General features: G+C 40.4%; 1 protein-coding gene across 9 annotated transcripts in view; it reads right to left on the reverse strand.

The window, feature by feature from the left end:
- Positions 1-25354, reverse strand: part of FTO (FTO alpha-ketoglutarate dependent dioxygenase) — a 428971-nt gene that overhangs the window by 228598 nt on the left and 175019 nt on the right. For all 9 annotated transcript variants that reach the window (XR_013380253.1, XM_077898409.1, XM_077898408.1 and 6 more), the window contains exon 7: positions 19126-19245. Coding sequence is in view for 8 of the 9 variants with exons in the window: in XM_077898409.1 (XP_077754535.1) it covers positions 19126-19245 (120 nt within the window). In the remaining variant the exon portion in view is untranslated. The remainder of the gene's footprint in view (positions 1-19125; positions 19246-25354) is intronic.

The raw sequence follows: 25354 nt of genomic DNA on the forward strand, positions 1-25354 counted from the left end.
TCCCACCTCAGGCTCCCTTCAGGGAGCCTGCTTCTTCCTCTTCCTATGTCTCCGCCTCTCTCTGTCTTTCATGAATAAATAAAACCTTTGAAAATATATAGAATAAAATAAAATAAAATATAATATAATAAAATAAAAACAAATTCTCTAGAATTTGGCCCTACCTTTTCTTCCCTCTGCTACTACCCTGGTTCAAAACCTCATTATTTCTCATCAGGATATTTGCAAAAGGTCCTTGTGGCCACAGCCTCTCCTCTCCACAATCCACGTGCCACTGGGTACAATTCTAGAAATGGATCTGCCTGCCCTGCCACCCTATGAAAGGCTTTGAATCCCACTGCCACCACCATCTCCAGATTACAGGCCAAATTCCTAAGCCTGTCATTCAAGGCCCTTCTCTTGAGTTGATCCCCTTCTCCTCTTTCCACTGTTCTCTGCTTCCTGGGTACCTGTCCCTCATCTTCCATTTCATCCCAAACAAGTCTATGAAGTACAGGTTACAAAGGACTACATCATTTCTGCATATGAGCCCTAGTATTCTCTGGAGCAGTGCCCTTGTGCCTACTGTCTGCCCTGCTTAAAATAGGCCTTGCCCTTCTGTGAAAACTGCCTACTAAAAGTCAGTTCACTCTTCAAGGAACAATTTTTTTTTTTTTTTAAGATTGTATTTATTTATTTGACACAGAGAGAACACAAGCAGGGGGCCGGGCAGGCAGAGGGACTGGAGAAGCAGACTTTCCACTGAGCAGGGTGCCTGATGTGGGGCTTGATCCCAAGACCCTGGAATCATGACCTGAGATAAAGGCAGATGCTTCACTGACTATGCCACCTAGGTGCCCCTCTTCGAGGTACAATTAATAGGCACCTCCTCAAAAAACCCCACAAAAAATAGCATCTCCACTTCCATGAAGTCTTCTCCAGTTTTTTTCAATCTGACTTTTATTCTCTGGGGCACGCTTGCAACATTTTGTTTCTACCTCCCATTTGACATCTCACATCATGTCTTACTTATGTGTGTGCCTATTTCCTTACAGGCATGCGACACTCCACAAGTACAGCACTCCTGGTTTTCTCCGATCTTTGACACATGAAATTTTTTTTTTTAATTTTTCAATAACTGTCAGATTGATTGAAGCCTTATCTGGACTTTGTGCCCTTCTATTAGATGCCAGCTGAATCTGAAATGTACTTTGTCAAAAGACTTCATGAACTCTACTAGAAAAGGATGGAACAATCACGAAATGGCAATCTGGGCACCATCCCAGGCCAGCAGGACTGTGGGATTCTTAAGAGGAGGAAGCTAAGTTATCTTAACGTTAGCCCATAGAGAAAACCCATGGATATGCTCTTGGGTGCTTGGAGGTTATCACATTTCTCCTTCATGCCCAAGACATGTTTATAAACACAGAAGGCTATAATAAAACTCACATGAGACACAAAACTCAACTTCGGCAAGTGTTTACATTCTAATCAGGACAACAAATCACTTCTCACCAGGAGATTCCATCTCAGTCAGCATGAGGGTTCTTGTACATGTGCCAAGGGGACCATGGGCCAGAAAAATTCCTGGTTCCTTCAAGCTGGATGGTGATTGTGAGCATCAACACAGAAAGAGTGAGAAGGAATGGCATCTAAACAGCTCTTCTGACACCGCCATCCAGATTCTGCGGGGTTCCCACATGCCAAATATACAACTTGATAGTTCCTAATTTGTCACATAACCCCCAACTTAGGCAAGCATGTGGCAGTACCAAGGATGATAGCTCCTGACCTTTCTGACGGGAACAGGCTCCCGTGATTGCCTCTCTCTGGCAAGGGAAATAAAAATAGGACAACTTCAGGCACCCTGTCCTTCCTTAAAATCTAAGGTGAATGATGTTTGGGATGCTGAAATTAGGAAAGCAGTGGCAGAGAGGGTGTAACGGGGCTCCAGCCATGGCACCTCATCTTCACCAATTCACTCATCTGCTCACAATCTGTTAAGAGCTGGGCCCTGGTTGCATCATAAGACTTCCATGGGAGGGTTGTACATTTTAAGACTTGCCTCCCACAAGGAAAATCTGATGAAGGCTGTCTTACTGCAGATAACAGCACTCAAATTAATACTGTGGAATTGGTTTGTCCAATAATTGGGAGGAATCTAGACAAAGAAACAGCATGGCTATTCACATTCTATTTTACAACGTGATCAACCATTCCCCGTTCTTTGTCAAGGGACGGCTAATGAGATTCATAAATTCACTACCCAAAATCACTTCAGCTATTTTAATGTCTCCAGCAACACTGGATCTCCATGAGACAGATAAGTACTCCCAAGTTTTATCTGCCATAAAGACTCAATGCCTCTAGTCAGTGAGCCAGACATTTCATGAGGGTAAGAGGGAAATATAGGATAAGGACCTGACCTAGTCAGACAGGGCAAGGGAGGCTTTTCTGCTTTTCTGGGCAAGTTGAGGTGAGATCTGAAAAATCAGTAGAAATAATCCATATACCCATATATGTGTTGGTGGGAGAGGACATTCGAAGAAGAAACACTTGCAAAGTCCTTGAAGAAGGGAGCAGCTGTACTGGATTCATCAAGAAAATGCCAGTACGGCAAGCAATATGGAAGTAAAGAGACTGGAGGGAATGTAAGGCAGGAGAGGCGGGCTGGATAAAATATTTCAGTCTTTATCTTAACAGCAACTGGAACCCATTAATGGGTTGACTCAGGGAGGGGGCACCACTGGACCTGCATTTGAAAACATTGCCCCGGGCTGCTGTGTGAAGAATATAGAAATCCAGACAGCAATAGTCCGAGGGTGTGAGAGTAGTATTTTGGACTAGATTTGTAGCAGTGGACCTGAACAGAAATGGACAGACTCAGGACATATTTTAGATGTAAAAGTTCTTAGACTGGATTATGTGGGGGTGGGAAGAGGGGAGTTTTTTTGTTTTTGTTTTTGTTTTTTTTTGTTTTTTTTTAAGAGGGGAGTTTTAAGGGAGGATCCCTGACTTCTGGCATGAAAAGCTATGTGGGTGGTGTTATCACTTCCTGAGATAGAGAACTCTAGAAGTAGACAAGCTTTGGAGGACTGCCAGCCTCACTTGTAGGGGGCCTTGAATATGGCCTGCATGTCCCTGCCTCTACAGTACACACACTATTCCCTCCAAGGAATCTCTCATCCCCATCTTCACCTCCCAGAATTCTGCACATTCTATAAGACTCAACTCAAAAGTCCCTGCCAATCACAAAGCCTTCTGAGATCCCATCCATCCAGATGTCTACCACTGTCTTCCCAACTTTCATAGTTCTATTTATATCTTCTACCAACATCATCTTCCACTTTATATACTAATTTTAAATGTGGCTATTTCCCTCTCGAGTCCTCCATTGAATTTGGGAAATATACATAGCAGGTACATTCGTGCTGGTTAAAGTAAGACAGCTTTCCTGTCAATTTGCTAATATGTTTGTAATTCATCCACACAATCAAGCTAATCTGGTAAGAGGTCAGATACCTGTTGGACAGGAGTTCTCAATCCTGAACACATGTCAGACTCACCTGTGAGCCTTTTTAAATATACAGCAACTTGATAATACCTTGGAACCAACAGAAGCCACAGTTTAGACCAATTAAATCAATGTCACTAGAGGTGAAACGCACATGATACATTTACAAAATTAATCCTGGATGATTCAAATGAGTAGCCAAGATGGAAAGCTATAGCTACTGAACCCAAACTCCTGGAGACGGTGCTCATGTCTTTAAAAAGGTGCATAAGGGTCTCTTACATACATCTTAACGCTGAATGCCTCTAATGCAGACAAATTATATTCCAGAGAAGCCTGAAAAGATAAGGTTTCTGCAGTTGGTAATGGATAATTACTGCACATTTTTAAACAAGGCAGTTTTCAAAATGCATTAAACCAAGAAAAAGGGGCAGCAGGTCATTCAACAAATATCGTGTAAGAGTACCTGTGGCATAAAAAGAGGCACCTCAGAGGAAGCATTTGTGTCTTCACTTGCCCAACAAATACTTTGGGTTCTGACTCTGAGCATTGAGAACATAGCAGTTAGACAGGACAAAGTCCCTGTCCTCAAGGTGCTTAACGTTCTAGCACAGGAAACAAACATTTATAGGACATAAATTCAGATATTACTAAGTGCCCTGAGGAAAAATCAAGTAGAGTAAAAAGTAAGACAAAGAGCCACTCTCAGATGACTTTTTTAAAAAGGCCTGAATGGGAAGCACAGATTATGTGTAAACATAACATAAGCCGAGATGAGGGTCTCAGAGAGCTATACGAATGTGTTAGATGAGAAGTAAGGGGACACGGAATTGGTAGATGGCAGGAGGAATAAACAGGATAGATTCAAATCAGCAATGCTAAAAATATGGCAGGCAATATGCAAAACGCTGCACCTATCACCTCAACAAATCTCATAATGATCTGCTAAGGGAAGCACTTCCATTATCCCCATTTTACAGATATAGATAACTAAAATCCCCAGAGTGACCACCCAGTATCATACACAGCTAAGTAACGGTTCCAAGGCTCGAATCCTAGCCTGACTCACTTGAGAGCTCAAGCTCTTAATCCAAAAATACCTAAGTTTGTAGACTTCAAAAGTGATGGGGTTCAACCTGAAATGACTTGGGAGTTATAGCCAGCAACAGAAGCAGACTTCTCAAGACAACAGGAGATGAGACCCAGCAGGGCCTAGAGTGATAGAGGGGCTTTCTACCCAGCTCCTGAGAATCAGTCTACCAATATGCTTTACTGAGGGGGTTGAAGGAAAGTTCTCCACCACCCTGCCCCCTGAGATCTCTTTTCATCCTTGCCTTTAAACTGAAAATAGAATTCCAACCCCCTCCCCCATAATCTCAAGTCCTCTCCAAAGACTTCTGAAGATAAACTCTTACCTAGGAAGAATATGTGCAGGCTAAAAGCTTCAACCCACAATTCTGGAGCCAAGCAGAAAAAGGCCATGAACAGACAATGAGCAACTGCTGAAATGACCTACTGAAGACTGACAGGTAGAAGAGAATGAAAGAAGCCGGAGAGGCCAAAGAGGCTCAGCATATCACAACACAACAACAGAAATTTGGTACTGAATAGAATCCCTTAAGAACATAACTAAAGAGTAAATTAGTCAATGTGCCATGTTTCCAGGGGTAAGGAGCCCCCCTTCACCTTCCGTTGACAGAAACAGCTATAGCACAGAGCCTTAAGACTTGGCAGGGTAAAGGGCCAAGTACCTCCCATATGGAAGGCAGTTTCACCACGTGATAACGTCACTGGATGCCAGGGCAACTGCTCTGATCACCTGGACTGATTCAGCTGACCTGGCACACAACTACGTGGTGAAAGAGAACAATCCTCCCACATTTACTTGCCAAGGAAATATGAGTGTTCCTTGCTATAGAACCTCTACTTCTATCAGAATTCTTTGGTTGCAAGTAACACAACAGGGTTTTAGCTAAGATTCTGGTGATTAAGAGAAGAGACTGGAGCCAGGCTGCCTCTGCTACCTGCAAAGCCTAGCTCTGTCACTCTCTGCTTCTGTGACCTCGGCAGTCTCTGACCTCTCTGAGCCTCAGTCTCTTCATCTATAAAACAGGAAGGAGAGATATGTAAATGAAAACTGTGAGACACCAGTTTTTACCAATCACAGCTGCAAAAAGTCTGTTAATATACTGCACTGGTGAGGATGTAGGAGAAACAAGTACTATATCACAAACTCTACATATATGTACATATACACAGATATATAAATACACATGCACACACAAACTTTGCTCCAAATTCTATGGACGGCAATTTGACTATCCCTCTTAAAGCTAAAAATACACATTCTTTGATCCAGCAATTCTGCTCCTAGATATTATCATAGATGTTATACATGAAAATCTTTTGCATTATAATATTCATTTCAACATTATTTGTGAATTCAGAAGACTAAAGATGGTAAGGGATTAGTTAGATAAATTATGAAACCACATGATGAAAAACCATGCAGTTGTGTAAAAGAATATACAAATATGGAAAGATTTCAGACTGTTACTCATTTGAGGAACAACACATAAACGTTTCTAAGTATACAGAATATCTCTGGAAAGGTACAGAAAACGTTGTGAAGGGTTTGAGGCTCCAGGAAGAGAAAAGGGTGGTTGGGGGAATTAGTGGTGAGAAAGACTTACTTTGCACTCATAAGCTTTTTGTACTTGTTAAATTCTGCCCTGTGCCCAGGTGTCACCAATAGTCCGAAAAGAGCTCACCACATGCTCATGAGGTAGTCAGACTAAGGCAATGCACTTATACCTGGAGCCACTGAAGAAAGTGGCTCCAGCATCTGTAACTTCCAGATGCTGTTAGAGAAGGAGAAACAGATGCTAGACAGGAAAATACAGTATGTTCACCTTCATATGAAAGAGCCTTATTTTGACATGCCAGGTTCAAACACAGGGCAGAGAAAAGGGTCCAGAGCAACATTCATGTCATCATATTTTGCTACGTGCATCCAGTTGAAAGTTGGTAGATGCACTACAAGAGAGAAGGCATGGCCAATGGAAGACTTGGGAATGGTGGCAGATACTCAACTGGGAATTGGGAAATCTGGGCTCTAGGTCCACCAGTATTTGGCTCTGTTGCCTCCAGACAAGCCTCTGTACATTTTGAGCCCTTCCTTTTCCAAGAGAAAGAGAATGGATGCTCGTCCCTTGGGTCCCTTCTTACTCTGACATTGCAAGATTCCATGGCAGCTGGACCTCAGCTTGTCAGAATGTGGCAAGTGCGGGTACGGGCACAACTGGTATAGACAATACATAAAGATCATGAGAAAAGGTTCCAGGCCTTGAAAGAAAGTAAGCAATGACAAAACTGCATCACTGTTACCAGTCTCTTTTTTTTTTTTTTTTTTTTTGGCATTATGAAGAATAAAGAGATACGAAGAGATATCAAGGAGATATCATTTTAAAAAGCATGAAGTCCATTCTCTAGGGAAATGTCACTTGGGTGTGACTCTCAGAAGGCTCTCTGGTAAAATGAAACAGTAGCCCCATAATATCATTTCTTCATCTCACCAATATGTTAGGAGAGATAGTAGTAGCCTCTAAATTCACTTCAGACCTTAGTTTCCTGAGCAGAATCAAAGTTGAGGCAATCCTACAGAAGCCCACATCTGAAGAACAAAGTAACAGGGAGTTATTAATCACTTGAGAATTAACACATTGTGCCTTAAAAGTAATAAAACCAGTCACTGGAAAATAGTAACATCGCACAGAGGAGCAGAATGAGAGTCTAGCAGAAATCTATATATAAAGGTGGAAGAGACCAGAGTGAACAACAACCATTTACATTCTGAACATTGACTCAGTCTTTTTTTTTTCTAAAGATTTTATTTATTTATTCATGAGAGACACAGAGAGAGAGGCAGAGACACAGGCAGAGGGAGAAGCAGGCTCCATGCAGGGAGCCTGATGTGGGACTTGATCCCGGATCTCCAGGATCACGCCCTGGGCTGAAGGCAGCGCTAAACCGCCCTGACTCAGTCTTTCAAGTGGTGTGACTGAGAAGCCAAAACGCAATGGCAAATACAGGGCAGCGTGGAGTCTACAGGCACTAATGTGAAGCTATTAGCCAAAGAATGGGGAGAAATGCAGGGGAAAGAAACCACTGTATTTCAGCAGTGGAAATGATAGATTACCACACTCGCTATCCTGAACCAAATCAAATAACTCCTGAATGACACTCTGGCTGTATTTCAAAATACTTTTATGTAAGTACATAAGTCCTCAAAAACTGTTGTCTCTCCAAGAGGCAGTGGAGATGTCACTTCCTCCAGACCTCAATTCCCATATCAAAATAAAGAAAGAAAGAAAGAAAATGAGATAGAGCTGAACAAGGAAGAGAATCATAAGTGGTTCACACGTGGGAAAACCTGGCTCTGACCGAAATCCAAAATTATTAGGCTGGTATTCAATCTGTGAGGAAAAAAAAAGACCCTGGTAGGAAAATACATCAGTTCATTTGTAATTCTCCTGCTAAAAACGTACAGTGTTGCTTATGTGCTGTATTCAGGATGCAGACAAGCCTTGAAATTAGCACAAATAACAGAATTTTGGCTTGTTTCCCCTTCACCGATGCGAGATAGTAAGATAGATTTCATTTTCTTTTTAGTTGCACATGATCAGCACTTGGCTTTCCAGGACTAAGACAGGAAGGCAGTCATTAAGGGGTGAAAGCACTGTACCTTGCAAAGAAATGCATTAGAAAAGGGTCCTTGCTAATCTTTCTAATCTTATCTCTCACTACTGGACTCACACAAACCACACTCCATCCAGTCTCATCAAGTTTGTGAGCAGATTTTGTGTTTTCCCACTATGATGTCTCTGCTTCTAGCATCTCTGAATATCCTCCACCCATCTCCATCTATCAAAATCCTTTGTATTCCCAAAGGCCTGTGTCAGAATCCACTCTCCCCTTTGATTTTTCTTCCTCTGAATTACTTACTGCTTTATGCCTTATCAACCTGGGAGACAGAAGTCCTGGCTTTTTGTAGAACTTCACACTTATCTGCACAAAGTGGAGCAGATGAGTGAAGAAATGACTAGAATGAAGAATTAATATTTCTTTTCTGATGCCACTCTATTAAAATAGGCTACAAATATAATTACAGTCTGGATATTTTTCAAGGTATATTCCATAAAAATATCTCAGCGCAGAATAACAAAAACAAGAATGCAAAGGGGGTAGATGTTAATGTTTCAGATTTAAAAGACAGAAACGGCGTGTTTTAACACAGCCTTGTTTATGAGAATATTCTATTCAATTTCCAGGTTTTGCAGACCACTCAATAAGGTCAGTTTCTTTCAGAGCTCTTATTTGCTGCCTCCTGAAATGGAATCAAGGCTATCCTAACTTAGAAAACAACACTGCCTAACTAAACTAATTAAGCCAGATTCTTTTTCCCACCAAAGTAAAAAACAAACAAGCATTTTAAAGACAGATCCTGAGAACCCCAACAGGCCACCTTGTGTTCCTAATGCCTGGCTAGGAGGACACTATATATGTTCACTCTGTGTAAAGACAAAAGAGAGATGGGACACTCCAGAACAACCAGTCAGAATTGCTTGGGGTCAGCAGCGAATGCTACTAATTTCTCTCTCCTTAGCAAACGTCGGAGGAAGGAGTGGGGAGTCTTCAGCCTCCAGTGGCATGCACACCAAAAGCCTTTGTAAGACCTTCGGTCACCGCCTACTTCACCCAAGAAGCCAGGGCTGCCTCATGGACTCAGCAATGGCAGTTCTGCTGGTTGTAAAATTACAACCAAACTTTTCCCTTTGTTCTAGCAAAAGACTTCCTGTGAGAAAGCAGTAATCCTTTAAAGCTTTCCAGCCCAGAGGTCTCTCCTGGTTTGTATTCCCCCCAGCCCCAGCCCCCAGAGGAAAAGCTCAATCACATCACAAGGCATTTCTTGGTTCCAAGCTGTACTGGGGCTCAAGGACTCCTGGTGAGGAAGAAAACTGGTCATCTGAACATCCTTTCCTGGGATCTGTCTGAAGTGTAGACAAGCAGCAAAGATGAATATTAATATGCCTTCCATCATCAAAAGCTATTGCATACCCAAAGGATGATAAATATTTTAATCAGTTTTCAGCTTGTCTAGCGGAAGTCAGTTTACTCCTCAGAGATTTTCCTAGTTCTGTGCCCAAAACCTGTCCAGTACACACTGCTTTCCCCATATAACTCTTGGAAATTAGTAATAAAAATGTCCAAGCTTTGTTGGGCAACTCATTTAATTTTCTGTCAATTTTACTCTACTAAGTTTCCCAACAGGAAAATCTAAAATATGAAGGATGCCAACAGATGAGACAAAACACCAAGATTCTAAGTTTTAGCAGTACTGCTGCTAATAACCTACTTACGTCTCACATTTTAAAAATGTTTTTCATATTTGCATAAGTTGTTTGCCAGTGACTGCTCCATCTTCTCACTGTAAATGCCAAAGGCATAAAACAGGACATTCTCAGGCATCCTCTGTACTCTCGATATTATTATTTTTTAAATGTTAAAGGTGTTTGGGGGCATTGTTGGGAGGGTTGTTTGTTTAAAAATAAAACTAACCCCATAGTATTCCTGTTAAGCAGGACCTGACATTTTAGGGAAATGTACAGAGTTAAAAAGAATTTATTAAAGGCCATGCTGTTTAACGTGGGTGGGAGAAATGGCTGGACGGGAACATTGACCTCACATCAATTCATTCCTTCAACAAGTTAAGTGTCGGGTCCCTACTATGTACCAGACGCTGTTCAAGAAGCTGAGGAAATTACAGTGAATAAAACAAAGTCCGGCTCTCACAAAGATTATGTTAGATAGAGGCAGACAATAAATGCGAATCATGGTAGATGGTGGAGAGCAATAGGAAGCAAAGCAGAACAGGGCAAGGCACTATCGTAAAAAACTCTCTCCAAGGAGTGACATGAAGTGAGGGAGTGAGTCATGCTAATAAACAGAGGGAATAATATTCTAGACGGATGTGACAGCAAATGCAAAGACCATGATGCAGGAGAAAGATGGGCATGTTCTAAAGACAGTAAGAGGGCAAGTGGGGGACTAGAAGGGAGGAAAAATAATGTTCTGGGGGTGTGGGTGGGTGGACAGACTCTGTAGTACACTAGACCCACTGCAAGGAAGTGAGATATCTGCACGTGATAGTAGGTTTGGGCTGGGGGAGTGAAATACCAGACTTATATTTTAAACAAACACTCTTACAGGGATGGACACAGGGTGATAGAAGCAGGGAGGCTCTTTCTACAAATGATGATGGTTCTTACCAAAGTGGTAGCACAGGGGGTAGTGAAGGGTGGCCAGATCACAAATATTTTAAAAACAGAGTTAACAGGATTCACTGCTAAATCAAGAGATAAATCAAGAGAACTCCAAGGTTATAGGTTAAGCAAATTATTGAACTGTGTGATACTGGGTGACAGGATTGTAGATTATGGGAGTTAAGAGTTTGGTTTGAGATATGTTGAATTTGAAATATTATTACTAAATAACTACATATGGCCCACCTTGCCCAATCACTGTTCGAGCCTCCAAGACATCAGACCCTGGTACTAATAGACAATACTAATCTATTACAGGCATTGGAATGTCCCACTACTTCCATCCAATAAAAAAAAATTCACTGTTAACTGCACAAAAAGTATATGACATCAAATAAAATACAAGCCCTCTTAATTCCCCAACATCTGTTTAAGACCTAATGTATTATTCTGGGTATTTCATAATTGCTCATTTAAATTAGTAATATTTAAGTAAAGAGACATATATTTTCAAGCTACCACTTGTTCTAAGTCTTCATAAAAAAGCAGATTATGTCTGAAATAGTAGAAATTAATTTTTTGAGTATTGCTATAATACTTCAGATTTTTATTTGAAGGCTAATTTAGTCAATCAATCAAACCAAAAACAAGTTGGAGGTCATCTGAGATTTTTATACACATCAAAGAAAAATTCACAAATGAGATCATCACAGGTGGTTCCAGATGGGCTGAGGTCACATAGAGGAAATACAAAAAAAGTCAATCATAATTTACGTGTTAGGGGAAAAGACGGTGTTAAAAACATCATCTACAAATGATCACAGAGATACTTTCAGGAATCCTGAAAAGGCAACATATCAAGTTTCCCTTGGTTTAAAAAAAGGTCATTCTTTTGCAGGTGTCAATGAAAAGAGAGTAGGATCATGGTTATGTTACCCTTAATGCACGGAAGAGTCAACTTAATGTGTTCCCGGAGGTTTCTGGTAAGTCAGATTCTGGTACTGGGACCACGTTTCTCCATAGAGACATTTTTGCAAAATATGGAAAGATTCCCAGCCCAGCTTCCCAAAGTATTTAGCCCACGTAGGATAGAAACATTACCAGAGTAGCACTGGGCTCCAATTCATTGAGTCACACTAGCTCTGGGACTGACCCCAGTTCTGGAGGAAGGGAAATAAGAGGGAAGGGACGCTGTCACTAACAGGGACCCAGTCAAATGACCCCTAAGTAATGTCTCCTAAACTGAGGACTGTCTACAATTTCCTTCTAAAATCACTAGTGGAGGGACACTGCGGGGGGGCTCAGTGGGCTAAGCATCTGCCTTCGACTCCAATTATAATCTCAGAGTTCTGGGATCAAGCCCCACGTTGGGCTCTGAGTGCAGCGGAGAGTCTGCTTCTCCCTCTCCCCCTGCTCCTTCCCCTGTTCATGCTTTCTCTTTCTCAAATAAATAAGATACTTAGAAAAATAAAATTACTAGTGGTGCATTTTCTTTTTTTCATTTGATCATTGTAACAATTTTCTTCAGAAGGTAACAGTTTTAGGGACCACTTGTTAACCAGCTTGGGGGAAAAAATCCTATAATCTTGATAATGTTCCTAACAACTGGCATACATCCTTTGGAAATCCTTCTTTCCTTTTAAAATTATAGGTCTGCTGATTTTTTTTTAAACATAATTTCATTCTTCTAGACAGATTCTTCTAGAATATCTCAAAGGTATTTCTAATAAGATAAACAACAGACTAGAACTGAATTTAATGTCCCACTCCCTACCTTACTCACCCTCCAAAAGAACTAGAGGAAATAAGGTATACAATTGTTTTAGGCTGTATCTTTTCCAGAAAAAGATGGAAATTACTGACATCCCAATCCAGCACCAGGGGTTGTGATTCACATCTGAAATACTATGATGGGTCTGCTAGTCAAAGGAATCCAAAAGAAATTCCAGCAGTTAAGGTTATGCTAGCACCCGCCAGGGGAAAGTAGCAGGATCTTCACACCTTTACATCAATCCGAAACCTGGTGTGGCTAAAATTATTTAAAACAACCAAATCTGTCTATTTGAAAAGAAAATAGAACATGTGTGAAATGTGCACACCTGCCTGTGTGTGTGTGTGTGTGTGTGTGTGTGTGTTTAACAAAGGCTAGCAAAATGTAGTGAAAGCCTATGGAATCAAGGCTAAAATAGAAACTGTGGCTGTTTATTCCAGGTTTTCTCTGCACGTGCTCACAAGAGTTAAGAGAGATGGCAAGCCTCTCACTTGGAGTTTCCTAGCTCTTGTCACTCTGTTTCACTGTCTTCTGCATTTTTAGCATTGTTCCTCTTGTGTGCAGGGCAGAGGCACCTGAACGATCCTCTTAACATTCCTGGGATGTAGCAGGCACATCCTAGTACTTGGTACCAATAAAGCTCAATTCTCATACAGCTCATATAAGGGTTAAAAACAGAAAGTCCTACCCACTGGTTTGCTCTGATGTTCCTGGAGATATTGTCACTGGATGTATCCTCAGTAGAATTCTATTCAACACCTCTGTCTTTAAGTACAAAGCTGTAGGCTGTAGCAGCTTTAAGAAACATAAGTATCCCTTTTTTCTGCTGCACAGTATCTGTGTGTGAAATTCTCTAAAGGGGTTTAAGTATTTACCCTGAACACTATCAGACGGTTTCTAAAATTTTCCTTATCCAGTTGCAAAAACACTTCAAAGAGAATCATAAACATAGTCCTTTGTGCTTTCGATGCACATTCTGTTTCTCAAGCTTAAGCCTGAATTCTCTTGGAATTGTAAATTTTTTTTCCCAAAAAGACAGGATACACAATGCTTCCTTTTTTTTTTTTTTTTTTTTTTTTAATTCATTACTAAGTCTGCAGTGACTAAGGGAAAAACTGGAAAACTCTGAGAGAAATCCAGGAGGCAATCAAAGAAGGAATCAAAACCTGTTAGAAATTCATTGCTAAATTACACTTACAATTTCCCCTCAGATATTTTACTCTTAATAGAACAATGCAGTTGTGGGTAATAACAGTGGGTGGCTGGAGAGGGAGGAGAATCGAAAGCATCAACCTTCAAAGAACACGTTTAAGAAAATAAAAACTGGGAGCTAAGGATATTTAGCCACTGTAGCTGAAAAGTGACTTTTCTTTTCTTTTCCAAATTTCCAAAGCTAAATATAGAGGTCCCTAAATTCAGTGTTTGTGTACCTAATTTGAATTATTGGATTCTTGTGACTGTTTACCTGCCTCCAATCTGTGTTTATCCTGAGCCATTCAGCACTGCCCCACTCCAAAAAGGGAGAAGGGAACTTAAATTTTCATTGGAAACCATCAGACATCTCACATCAAATCCTAAGTTTTACTACAATATATTCTGCTCTTGTATCAAAGATGCTAATTCCAAAAAATGGAAGAAAGGATTATGTTTGCAAATATAACTGAGTATATACAGCTAACATTTAAGGAAAGATATTTATATATACACATACATACTTACACACACACAAGTATATATAAATATAAGTTGGTGGCTTCACTATTAACACAGGCAAAAAATTAGTATTTATATCACTTTCTTCCTCATACCCCCCAAAAATCTTCAATCTTAGAATAAAGATGAAAATGAATTTAGCTAATTGAATTCAAATAGAATAGCAGATACTGGTATACTCAGTATATACTTCAGTGCATTAAAAGGCAGCCTTGTTCCTCTATTCGGTTACAAAGAATTTAATCTAAGGCACTGTGATGATAGCTTCATTAATCTCTCCAAAAACAAACAAACTGCTCCTCAGCTTAATCACTGCTTGTGCCTGTGTAACCTATACTAAGAAAGGCTCCACCAGACAGCAGTGGACAGGCTCTTGGCATGAGTTCTCCCAGATGATTTACACAGGCCAAAATGACAAGGAAAAACGCATGACTCATCTTGAAATTAAACTATTATAACTAACTTGTAAAGGACAACCTTTACAGTCGTAAGTACATTGCTCTCTTAAAACTTTTAACAATAAGAAACTGGTAACAGAATTAAATAAAACACCTACTCATTTTCCACGTCTCTCTACTCTCCTGGGCCAAATTTTAACATAAATGGGTAGAATTTAATGTAGCCTATAGCTTACCCAACATAATTATATGTTGTGTTTTACACTGTTTCAAAACGGATACATTAAAATGATCCAGTCTTGGCTCCTTCCCACTAAAGTCAATAAAGGTTATTAAGGCCAACTGCCATATAAACGCACTGCTATCTGGGTGCTAAAAACTGTCAAGACAGGAAATGCAATTCAAGATGATCAGGATTCTACTCTCCTCTTCTATAAGAAAGAAGCAATAAAAAAAAAATTTTTTTTAAAAGAGGCATGAAGAATTTTCTCTCCAGTGTATCAATAATCAGTACTTCTGAAAATATTTACTCTGGAAATTATTCTAGAATATTTCCATGGGATTATACTAAATTGACCTTTTGTTTTTTAAGGTCAGGGGAAAATGAATAAATGTCATCAATTTAGAGGACACCACACCTAGCATTCTTTTCTGTATCACTGTGAAGTTGATAGTGTTAAAACATTTTTATAGGTAAAATAAATGTCAGTTTTGCAAAGTGTGATACCAGACCCTGAGAGACAAATGGCCTATCCATTGAATCTGGCTACGGCAAGACTTCCTCACCTCACAGGAGACTTCGGCTTTTCAGACTTCTCTTTACCCAGAAAGCAAAGCTTGTACAGTTTCTTTCAAATGGTAACTCTCTCTTATCCTGAAGAGTCTCCTCATAATACACTAATCTTCATTGTGAAGTGGTGGATTGGTTTAAGAAAATAAAATAAAATACAAATATCTGAATAGCATACCATCCTGCACAGGGAGCACAGATGAAATGAGAAGGCAAGGCTAAATTCTTGGGTTATAAGAATGGGTTGCGTTGCTTTGGGCTTGATGGCTCATAAATTCATGAGGTAATATTCAAGGAAAATGTGATATTTTATCAGAATGTCATTCAAATATAGGGTTTAACATTTACATCACAAGAGCAAGCAGAGAGTAAAACTATCCTTAGGGGGTAAAGTGGCAAGAATAAACAGTGTGATAAAAAACAGTGCTTGCTGGAACAGAGAATGGGAAGTAGAGGCTGGGTCAGTTTTAGAGGCAGTGGCCTAAAGTTTCTGAAATATGTGACTGGTTATGACATGTGAAGAAGCAATTACCATTAAGGGAAGAAATGTGATTTCAAAGCTCATTTTCCATTCTTCTGTATCCAACCTGAGACTACACCTTCCAACCACAAAGTGGAAAAAAAAGAACAGAGAGAAATCACAACACAAGTCTCTTCCCTGGTGCGAGGGCCATCAAAGGTTGCTTTACTCATAAGCAAAAGGTGAAAAGTAATGTACATATTGCCTGAGGAGTTTTGTTTTGTTTCGACTGCAAGAGATCCATAAGATGGTGCACAACAGACAAAATAAATTAATTAGGGAAGTCTTAACACAAACCTGATTTTAAATTAAAAAAAAAAAGCACAGAGATAAAGAAGAATCATTTGTCTAAAAGGATCATAATTTTGAGTAATATATTCCCTGGAAGCAAAGCAAGTACATTCAGAAATGCCGTTCAGATTAGTCTAATTCTATAGAATCCAAATGTGCACCAAACACTGCACTTTTTATGTTAAATTGCTGTTGAATTTGTTAACCCACAACTGATTTCCTGTGTTATGGAATCTTGGAGATTACAGCTAACTTGAAGCAACAGGGATAATTCTTGACAGTTAATGGTACATTTGTGTACATTTTCCTGAAAGGCCAGCATCTGGAGGCCTCAAACTGGTAGCTCAACATTGCCCCCTACTGCTTACAGCTGCAAACATATGAGGTGGGCTGGTACAAAAGCAGGAATTCCAAAGGGCCAGTGCCAGCCAGTCCCCCCATGCCCCAACCCTAGTATACAAATACCAGATGGCACTGTACTAACAGAGCCACAGAACCATGGACTCTCTCGATGATTATTATCTTCTGTCTCTTCCAATAGCAAAAATAAATCATTATGAATTTGTTAAAAGTCATTTAAAGAGGCTTGAAGCCATGCTTAAATTTAATTTAGAAGTATCATCCCTTTTATCTTGGACCAAACCTTCACTCTGCTGATAATGATCACCCTGAGGCTTGCTGAGGAGAGACACTGGGGCCATTGATTTCACTCAGAACACTCAGTAATGCCACACCAACTGCAAGGAAACTGGCTCTGGAGAATTCCCAAGATCACTCTTCTTCCTGGTATTTTTTATACAAGAGTCATAAAGTAAACAGAAGATATTCCGTCTAACTAATGTGCCATGGCCTGATTTCTTAAAAATTATAACTACATCTTTTAAATGAATTCATAATGAATATAATCAGTAAGCTCATAATACCCAAGACTACTCTTTAGAAGGAAAAAAAAAAAACAAAACCTTGAACAAAAGCAATGCAAAGAATTTTATTTTTTCTTAAATTTTCACTTATTTGTTTGCATAATCAATGAGTTCCTTTCTTATTTATTTGTCAATGCTAACTTGTGGAGTTGCCAAATTACAATGCCAAAGTCAACCCGATGTTTTAAGGAGTCAAAGCCTGCTAAATAAAGAGGTTCTTCTAACTCATATGTAAATGGACAAAACCAGAATAACACAGTAAAAAAAAAAAAGTCCCTGAAACTCAAGCTGCTTTTATATATACATCCCATAAAAATGGAGCATACTCCACACAGGCTAATTTTAGGAATGGGGCTAAGGAGATTAAGGCATGGACTTTTCATTACCTCTGACTCAGTTTTACAATGTTCAGTTTTATACTGAGGCTCAGGTCTTTAGAGGGATCCATTTTTGTGATACTATTAGTACAATAAAAGAAGGATTATAACATTCCTTCCTCAGATATATATCCATGAAAGGGCATGATCTAAAGATCTGAGGAGATGTCTGGAAAGCAAGGACTTCCGGATTCTGACCTAGATTTTCAAACTAAGACCCCTTCACAGTTCTGACTTGATCTTTTCATTATCATAAAATTGGGCTGAGCAACAGCTACACATTTTTGCTGCTCAGTTTACTGTTTCCAGGATATTTAGAAGTCTGTGCAGTGATACTACTTCTAGAGCGTGGCAGGCTTTTATCAGTTTCCCATGACGTTCCAAAGCCAAAGGTTTGGAGGCAGAAGAGGGAGGGAGTGAAGGGCATGACCCTAGGGCCAGCCTTACTGAGTTCAAATCCCAGTTCCCTCACTTTAGGGGCTGTGTGATCTTAAGGAAGTTATGTAAACCTTTTGTGGTTCAGTCTCCTGGTTTATGAAATAGAGAACCATCATACCTACACTTTATGGGGTTGTCATAAAAGTTAAATAAGTTATATATAAAACATTCAGAATAGTGCCTGGTACTTAATAAGTATCATATAAGAGTCTGCTATTGTTACTACTATTTAAATTAAGACTTAATTCAAAACTTGCAAGTGCCTCCACTCGCCTTCCAGCTATACTTCCCACTATATCCCCTGACTCCTAGCTTTGAGCACCCTGTCCCTCCCCGCTTCCACTCTTGTTTGTGTACTTCCTGGAGCCTGATGTTCCTCTCCAAATGCCCTATCTGACCCTATACCTCCCCATCCAAAGTCCCCAAAAGCCACATCTGCTGGTCCACAGCAGTCCAGGTCCAGTGGTCCAAATTTAATATTCCCTCCTCTGGACTGTGATTTTTTTTTTTTTTAAATCTCTATCACAGGCTTTCATTTTAACTAATGTAACACCTGGCTACATTCATGTCTCTCTGCTTGTTAAACTGAATGTAGTGGTTAAGAGCATGAGCCAGAAGGCCTGGGTCTCGATCTTGCTTAGCCGCTTACACTGTGACCTTGGGTGAGGCACTTAATTTCTCAATGTCTCAGTTTTCACATCTATAACTGAAGACTCATAAGAGTTTCTACACCCTGTAGGAGTGTTGTATGAATTTTAGAAGTCAATACGGGGAAAATCCTTAGACCAGTGCCTGGTGCATCTGAAAATGCAAATGAATTTTAAATCTTATTGCTGCACTCTTCTTCCCTCCTCGTCGCTTCCTAGTATGTGTCCAGCATGGTGTCTTGTCTGTTGAAAATACCTGACCAAATGCTCACCCTTCTGAATTGAGCTTGTACTGACAAAATCGGAGCCGTTCCTTACGAAGTGTTACCTGACTCAATAATTTTGAATAATGAATTATGTATTTGTGTATGCGAATTAGGCAGCAGAGGAGTCACACAGCACAGCACCCCAGAAAATATGGCCAGAGACCTCATGTACTTACCACACCTTCCATCTTCTTCCACAGTCCTTCCAGTTGAGTCATGGGTTGACACCACCAATCAGTGCATTTTCTGTATCGATTGCCTTGAAACCAATACTGTCTCAGCCACTCGAACTCAACCTGTGGACCATAAGGAGAAGGCAGCTGTCATAATGCCCTTTTGTGAGGGACAAAGACAATAATAATGCCCTTTGTGAGGGACAAAGACAATAATAATGCCCTTTGTGAGGGACAAAGACAATAATGTTGTTACTCGATTCTCCTCCAGTAACTTCACTGCTACAAGGGGAGAAGGGGTGAGAAAAGCTCAGCCTAACCAGTTTCCAATATAACCTGGAGTCTCTGGAGCACTTCTACAAAGCCAAGAAAAGAATAATCTTAAAACTGAGGTCCTCTTAGCAAGACAACCCAGCTTGGGCTGGGGAGGGGTCCTCCAACACATTTATTAGTCAGACATGAGGAAACTATATTCATCAACAGATACTGAAGAAAAATTAATTAATAAAAATAAATTTTACAGAACAGATAAACAAAACACAAATACTGAGATGCTAAAGTATATAGCAGCCTGCACTATGTACGATAGAGAAGATATAATCGAAATAGGTTTTTATTAAACATCTTTATTAAAGGCTTGTATTTAGAGCAAAACACAGAAACACATATTAAGAGATAATCAATTTCAAGTTTCTTAGATTTAAAATCAATAAAGAATTTACCAAAAAAAATAAATAAATAAAAATAAAAAATAAAGAATTTACCATAGGCCAGGAGGAGCTGGTGAGAATCCCAGTCCTTAGAACAAAACAATACAGTTAATTGTGGGGACACATATTAAGAAGCTACAGCCATTCAAATTGTTACTTTTCAACTCAGGGCACGTGACAATAGGTAGAAAAAACAGCAAAGACATTAATAATTGTTTTTCTTTTTTTTTAATTTTTTTAATTTTTATTTATTTATGATAGTCACACAGAGAGAGAGAGGCAGAGGCACAGGCAGAGGGAGAAGCAGGCTCCATGCACCGGGAGCCAGACGTGGGATTCGATCCCGGGTCTCCAGGATCGCGTCCTGGGCCAAAGGCAGGCGCCAAACCGCTGCACCACCCAGGGATCCCAATAATTGCTTTTCCTTCCTATGAACCTACCATGGTCATTATTATGGTTATCATTTGCCCCCTTAGCATTCCTCCTATTCTAGCAAAATTCCACTGTTCATCTGTTAACTGACCCCCTTCCCTAGCCCTAGTCCATGAGGTCTGAGGAGAGAGTGCCAGTCCTAGTATCAGGGGTAGAGTGTGCAATCCAAATGTCAGCCAATCAGCCCACCACATTTCCCTAGTCACAGAATTGGGTATGCGGGCAATCACTCTTCGTTCAATCACAGGAAGTCTAGGGACCGAGAAGATTCAGGAAGAGTATTCAACAACCATTCTGCCACCGAATGGGGAAAATGGAGACAACACAGTAAGAAGCAACTGCAAGATAAAAAGATAAAAACCAGGTGCTGCTGACACCACCTGGCTCTTGATCAAGCTGTTCCTAAAGTCTTTCCTATTTAAGCCAATTCAGGCTGAGTTTTCTGTCCCGTGCAACTGAAATAATTCCAGTGTATGTACGTGATAGGCTGAGGTAAAAGCTCTGGAAGGGTAAGAAACTGTTTTTTGTTCACTTTCCAAATCCTTAAAACTCATCTTCAACTTGAAAAAATCCAATTTTACTGTTAAAGTACAACACTATTCATCCTACAAGGTCTTTTTACCTCTATCCTCTAAAGAAATGTAGAGCTTTCACAGCTTAATGTTGGGTCACCTGACTTTGCTGAGGTAATCGGGTTCCCTACACAGACAAACTGTTATAACCTTTACCTGTTACCACAAAGAATTTTTGTGTTTATCCATATTGAACTTTCATGAGGCAAACAAAAGCAACTTGTGAAGACTTAACAATGGTGAAAATGGCTCAAATAACTAGCCTGAGAACACCCAGTCATATGAAAGGGTTTTAGTTTACATTAACTAAATGTTTGTTTGATATGTAGAACTGATTTCAGTCAAAGCTGTTTAAACAAAAAAAAAAAAAAATGAGGAATGTAGACAATATTAAGACAATAGCTGCTGAACCTTATCTGTGGTATTAAGAGACAGTTCTTAACAGAAGTAAACGTGACTACTTTGAAGGGAGAGCGAATATAAGTGTAGTTCAACTTCTCTGAAGATACAGGCTGAACTTTATTACAAGAGAAGATGTTTTTAAGAGATTTTTCATGAAACTGGTTCATGTGACAGGCACAGCCGATCAGCATGGCATCATGTCCTATGTCAGGGAGAGCTGAAAAGGTTTTACAAGGTCTTCCTATCTTGGGCCTGGTTATTTCCATTGCTGAAGATAAAACATGTAAGCACCAGCCACAATGGTGTCCCAAGAAAGAAAATTGAGTACCCTATGTAAATAGTTCATTCAACTTATCAAGGTATACATGAGTCTAGATTTCAGTAAATGAGAACTCAGAAGGTAGGAGAGGGGCATACCTGGAAACTCTGCTATCAGACAAGAAAGCAAAGAAAGAGCTTGTCCGTTTTAATAAATCCTGACTTCATCCTCCTCCTCAGATGCCCAGCCACCATTTGAACCAGACAGTGCCATGAGGAAGAATAAGGGCCCCACTACTAAATAGCTATGTCACCTATAAATAAGGATAATTACCTAATAACCACATAGGTTTGTGGTGTTCATTAGTAGGTGAATAATGAACAGCCTACTATAGGCCGGGCACTTGCTAGATACTAAGGAAGCAAACTCAGCAAGACATGAGGCCTAGAATTTGTTGTCCTCCCTAGGATCTCACAATCTGATAAAATTTTCATGGCAGGAAAAGTTTTAACATCCCTGTCAATTCATGCCCACCCCACTTCCACCGAGGCCCGTCAGTAAAGTTCAACACTGAGGATTCAATCCCAGCAGAGGTTTATTTTATGAGCTGAAGTACTGCCCAGGAGATAATGATCTTTCTGGGCATCGAATCCACTGGCATGCATTTTATTCAACTCCATAACCTGACTTTTTCATTTCAGTGTTGTGGGCAAGAAACATTACAGGATTTTAAGCAAATGTCACCCTCACCACTTCCCCCACTGCCAAGAGAAGCCGTTGGCTGCTTTCTTAAACTTAATTAAGGAAGCAAAAAAATAGTTTCAGCCCTTTGATTGAGAGTTTAAGTTACAAAAACAAACAAACAAAAACAACCCAAAACAAAAAACTAAATAAGCAAAAAAAGTTTTTATTTTTCCTCCCTAAACTGTGGGAAATAGAAAGGAAAAGTTGCAGGATGGATGCTGCACAAAAGCTGAGGGGTCGGGATTCAGAATAGAATGGAAGCCTGATTTTCTTCAGGGATTTAAAAATGAAAAGAAAAGAAAATCAAAGACCAACCATGGTAACTGACCAATAAAGTCCTAAGTGTGACAGGAGTAGGGTCTCCATCCCTTCTCCAGGGTACTATTCCCCCAGGAAGCTCATAACTATCGGAGCAGAGATAAGAGACAAACCATCAGGAAGGGAATGGCTGACTTCAGGCCAAGAATGCTCCACGGGTGATGTGGATCTCCCAAGATGCGAGCATCAGGGAGACAACACACAGGAACTCTCTTGAGGTGCCCTCGGAGTTTGTGATGCTTCTAAACCAGACTCCCAGATTTTGGACATGCCCTTAAAGGAAATTCACTGCTATTCAATCTTTTAAGCAACTGCAATACAAAGATAAGCAGTGCCCCCAGGTGTTTATTTACCCAGGGCCTACTGACAACCTAGAGGCCTTGCAGGTTCTTGAAGTGACATCTGAATCATCAGAGAAATATGAAAACATGTCCACAGCAGTGTCAGTTTCATAAATGTGACTCGGAAAGCCATCTCTTATAACCCTCATAACTAACTTTTGCCTGGAACAGTCTAAAAGATCAGTCTAGGAAAATTGTTCTCCTAAAAATGTCTGGAAGTCTGAAGGGGAAGAAACCCACCTACCTTAGGCATTCAGTAGCAAAGTTCCAAATCATATTTATGAGCTACTACATCACCATATATTGTAAATCATCTCCAGCCTCTCACAGGTAAACAACTGACAGCTACTTTTCTTCTGCCAAGTTAGTTTGGGCTCTCCGTTTGGTCCCAGCTCAGCTCACACATTCCCTCATGAGAAGTGTGCACATGCCCACGGGGGTTAATGTCTCACTGTAGTAACTGGAATAAGTTATTTCACTGAGCAAGATGTTAGACCAGGGAGAGATGCTGATGTCCAATGTACCAAGAGCCACACTCCGAAGGCCCTTTTAGCTCTAAAAGATGCAGGTCTAGCCAGACCAAAGCTAGTTTTAAAAAGGGAAACAGAATATTTAAAAACATGCAAGAAGATTCTGCTTCCAACTGGACAAAAATCTTTGCTAAGTATCTTAAGTTAGGAAAAAATATCTGCTGAAGGTACTCAGTTCTATTCCCCAAAATTCCCAAAGTTCTTTTAGTTAGAAACCATCTAAGGAAAACAAGCCACATCTACACCCACATAGCCTGAAAGCTTGCAGTACATAAAACCAAAGGCTTCGTCCCATAATTGGTGCAGCAAAGGCACATGGCTTTTAAGAAAGAGGAGAAAGCAAACAATAAGGAACCCAAGGGAACTATTATGGACATGTGTGCTATTGCTTAACAATGGGACACGGTAGAAAGTGAGCATGCCAGCGCTCCAACCCAGGCCACCGTGTATGGCGAAAGAACAGTATCTGACAATATGCCTTGACATATGGAATTCATTCTCTCAGGGGATGGCCTTGAGGAATCAAAGACTGGGGTAATGGACACGATGAGCACACACACTATTTAGATTCCAGATCTCTCTCTATCCCTTCACCCCTAGACCGGTCTAAAGGGGCTAAAGTTTCTGACACATCTCTATCCCACTTGGCTAACGTATACAATGTCAAAAGCAGCCAGCCACTTCCCGAAGCTAATGGGTTCAGATGACAATATTCTACTGTTAGATAAACATGGTGATTTTACAGATTTCCCCCACTCGTGAATGATAACAAAACATGTCAGTCACAGAAGAAGACCAGAAGGAGGCAAAAACAGCCCACAAGGGTATTTAAGAGAGCACCCATTCTGCTAGCCCAAATCCTAACATTACAAGGTCTATTGAGAAGACTACATTTCCAGATTAGAATTTCTTTACTACAAATATGGAAAAAGACATCACTTTGCTCCCAAGCCTAATTCAATGAGGTCACTAGGCCCATAAACGCTTATCTTTCTTGAAGTTCTAGCTATCAGCAATGTCTCTAGTAAGGACAGGGAGGAGAGAAAATGGGATACTTATCAGGCACAAGGAAGGGAAGAAAGTCAGTCCTGAGTGCAGCTTATGAGCATCAGAAGTGATTATTATTTCCTCAAAAGGAAGAATTTCTTTGCCTTTGGTTCTGCACATTATGGCAATGTTTCATCAAGTGTGGCACAGTTCATAAGATCCTAAATATCTCTTTGGGTTTTTTGTTTTTTTTTTTAAGATTTTATTTACTTATTCATGAGAGACACAGAGAGGCAGAGACACAGGCAGAGGGAGAAGCAGGCTCCATGCAGGGAGCCCGACATGGAACCTGATCCCGGGACTCCAGGATCACGCCCCGGGCTGAAGGCAGGCACTAAACCATTGAGCCACTCAGGGATCCCCATCTAATTATCTCTTTGAAGACATTATATGACATTTGTGGAAGCGCCGTTTCTCTTCTGCTCCAAACCCCTCAATGGCTCCCCATTTCCCTCTGAGTCAACTGGAAAGTGGTTGTCCTTACAGGGACCTCCAAGGACTGATCCGATCTGCTGCTCTCAGGTCCCCAATACCACCTCTGTGACCCATGTCCTGTCACTCACAGCCCCACTTATGCCATTCAAACTAGACTGTTCCTCACCTACTCTGGAAACATCAAGTATTCTCCCACAGATTATGCAGTGGCTTCTCCTTCTGCCCAAATTCATACTCCCCAGATATCCATATAGCTCACTTCTCATCGTCTTCAAGCCCCTGCTCATGGCACATCTTGTCAGTGGGAACGTTTTCCAATTCTCTCTAGCTAACACACAACCTGATGAACAGAGGCATTAAATTTATTATTTGTCATCTTCCTGTACTAGAACAACTATTTTACTTACCAGTATATCCTAAAGCACACAGAAGAGTACCAGGC

The sequence above is a fragment of the Canis aureus genome, chromosome 5 (genome assembly GCF_053574225.1).
Source record: "Canis aureus isolate CA01 chromosome 5, VMU_Caureus_v.1.0, whole genome shotgun sequence".
NCBI classification, from domain to species: Eukaryota; Metazoa; Chordata; class Mammalia; order Carnivora; family Canidae; genus Canis; species Canis aureus.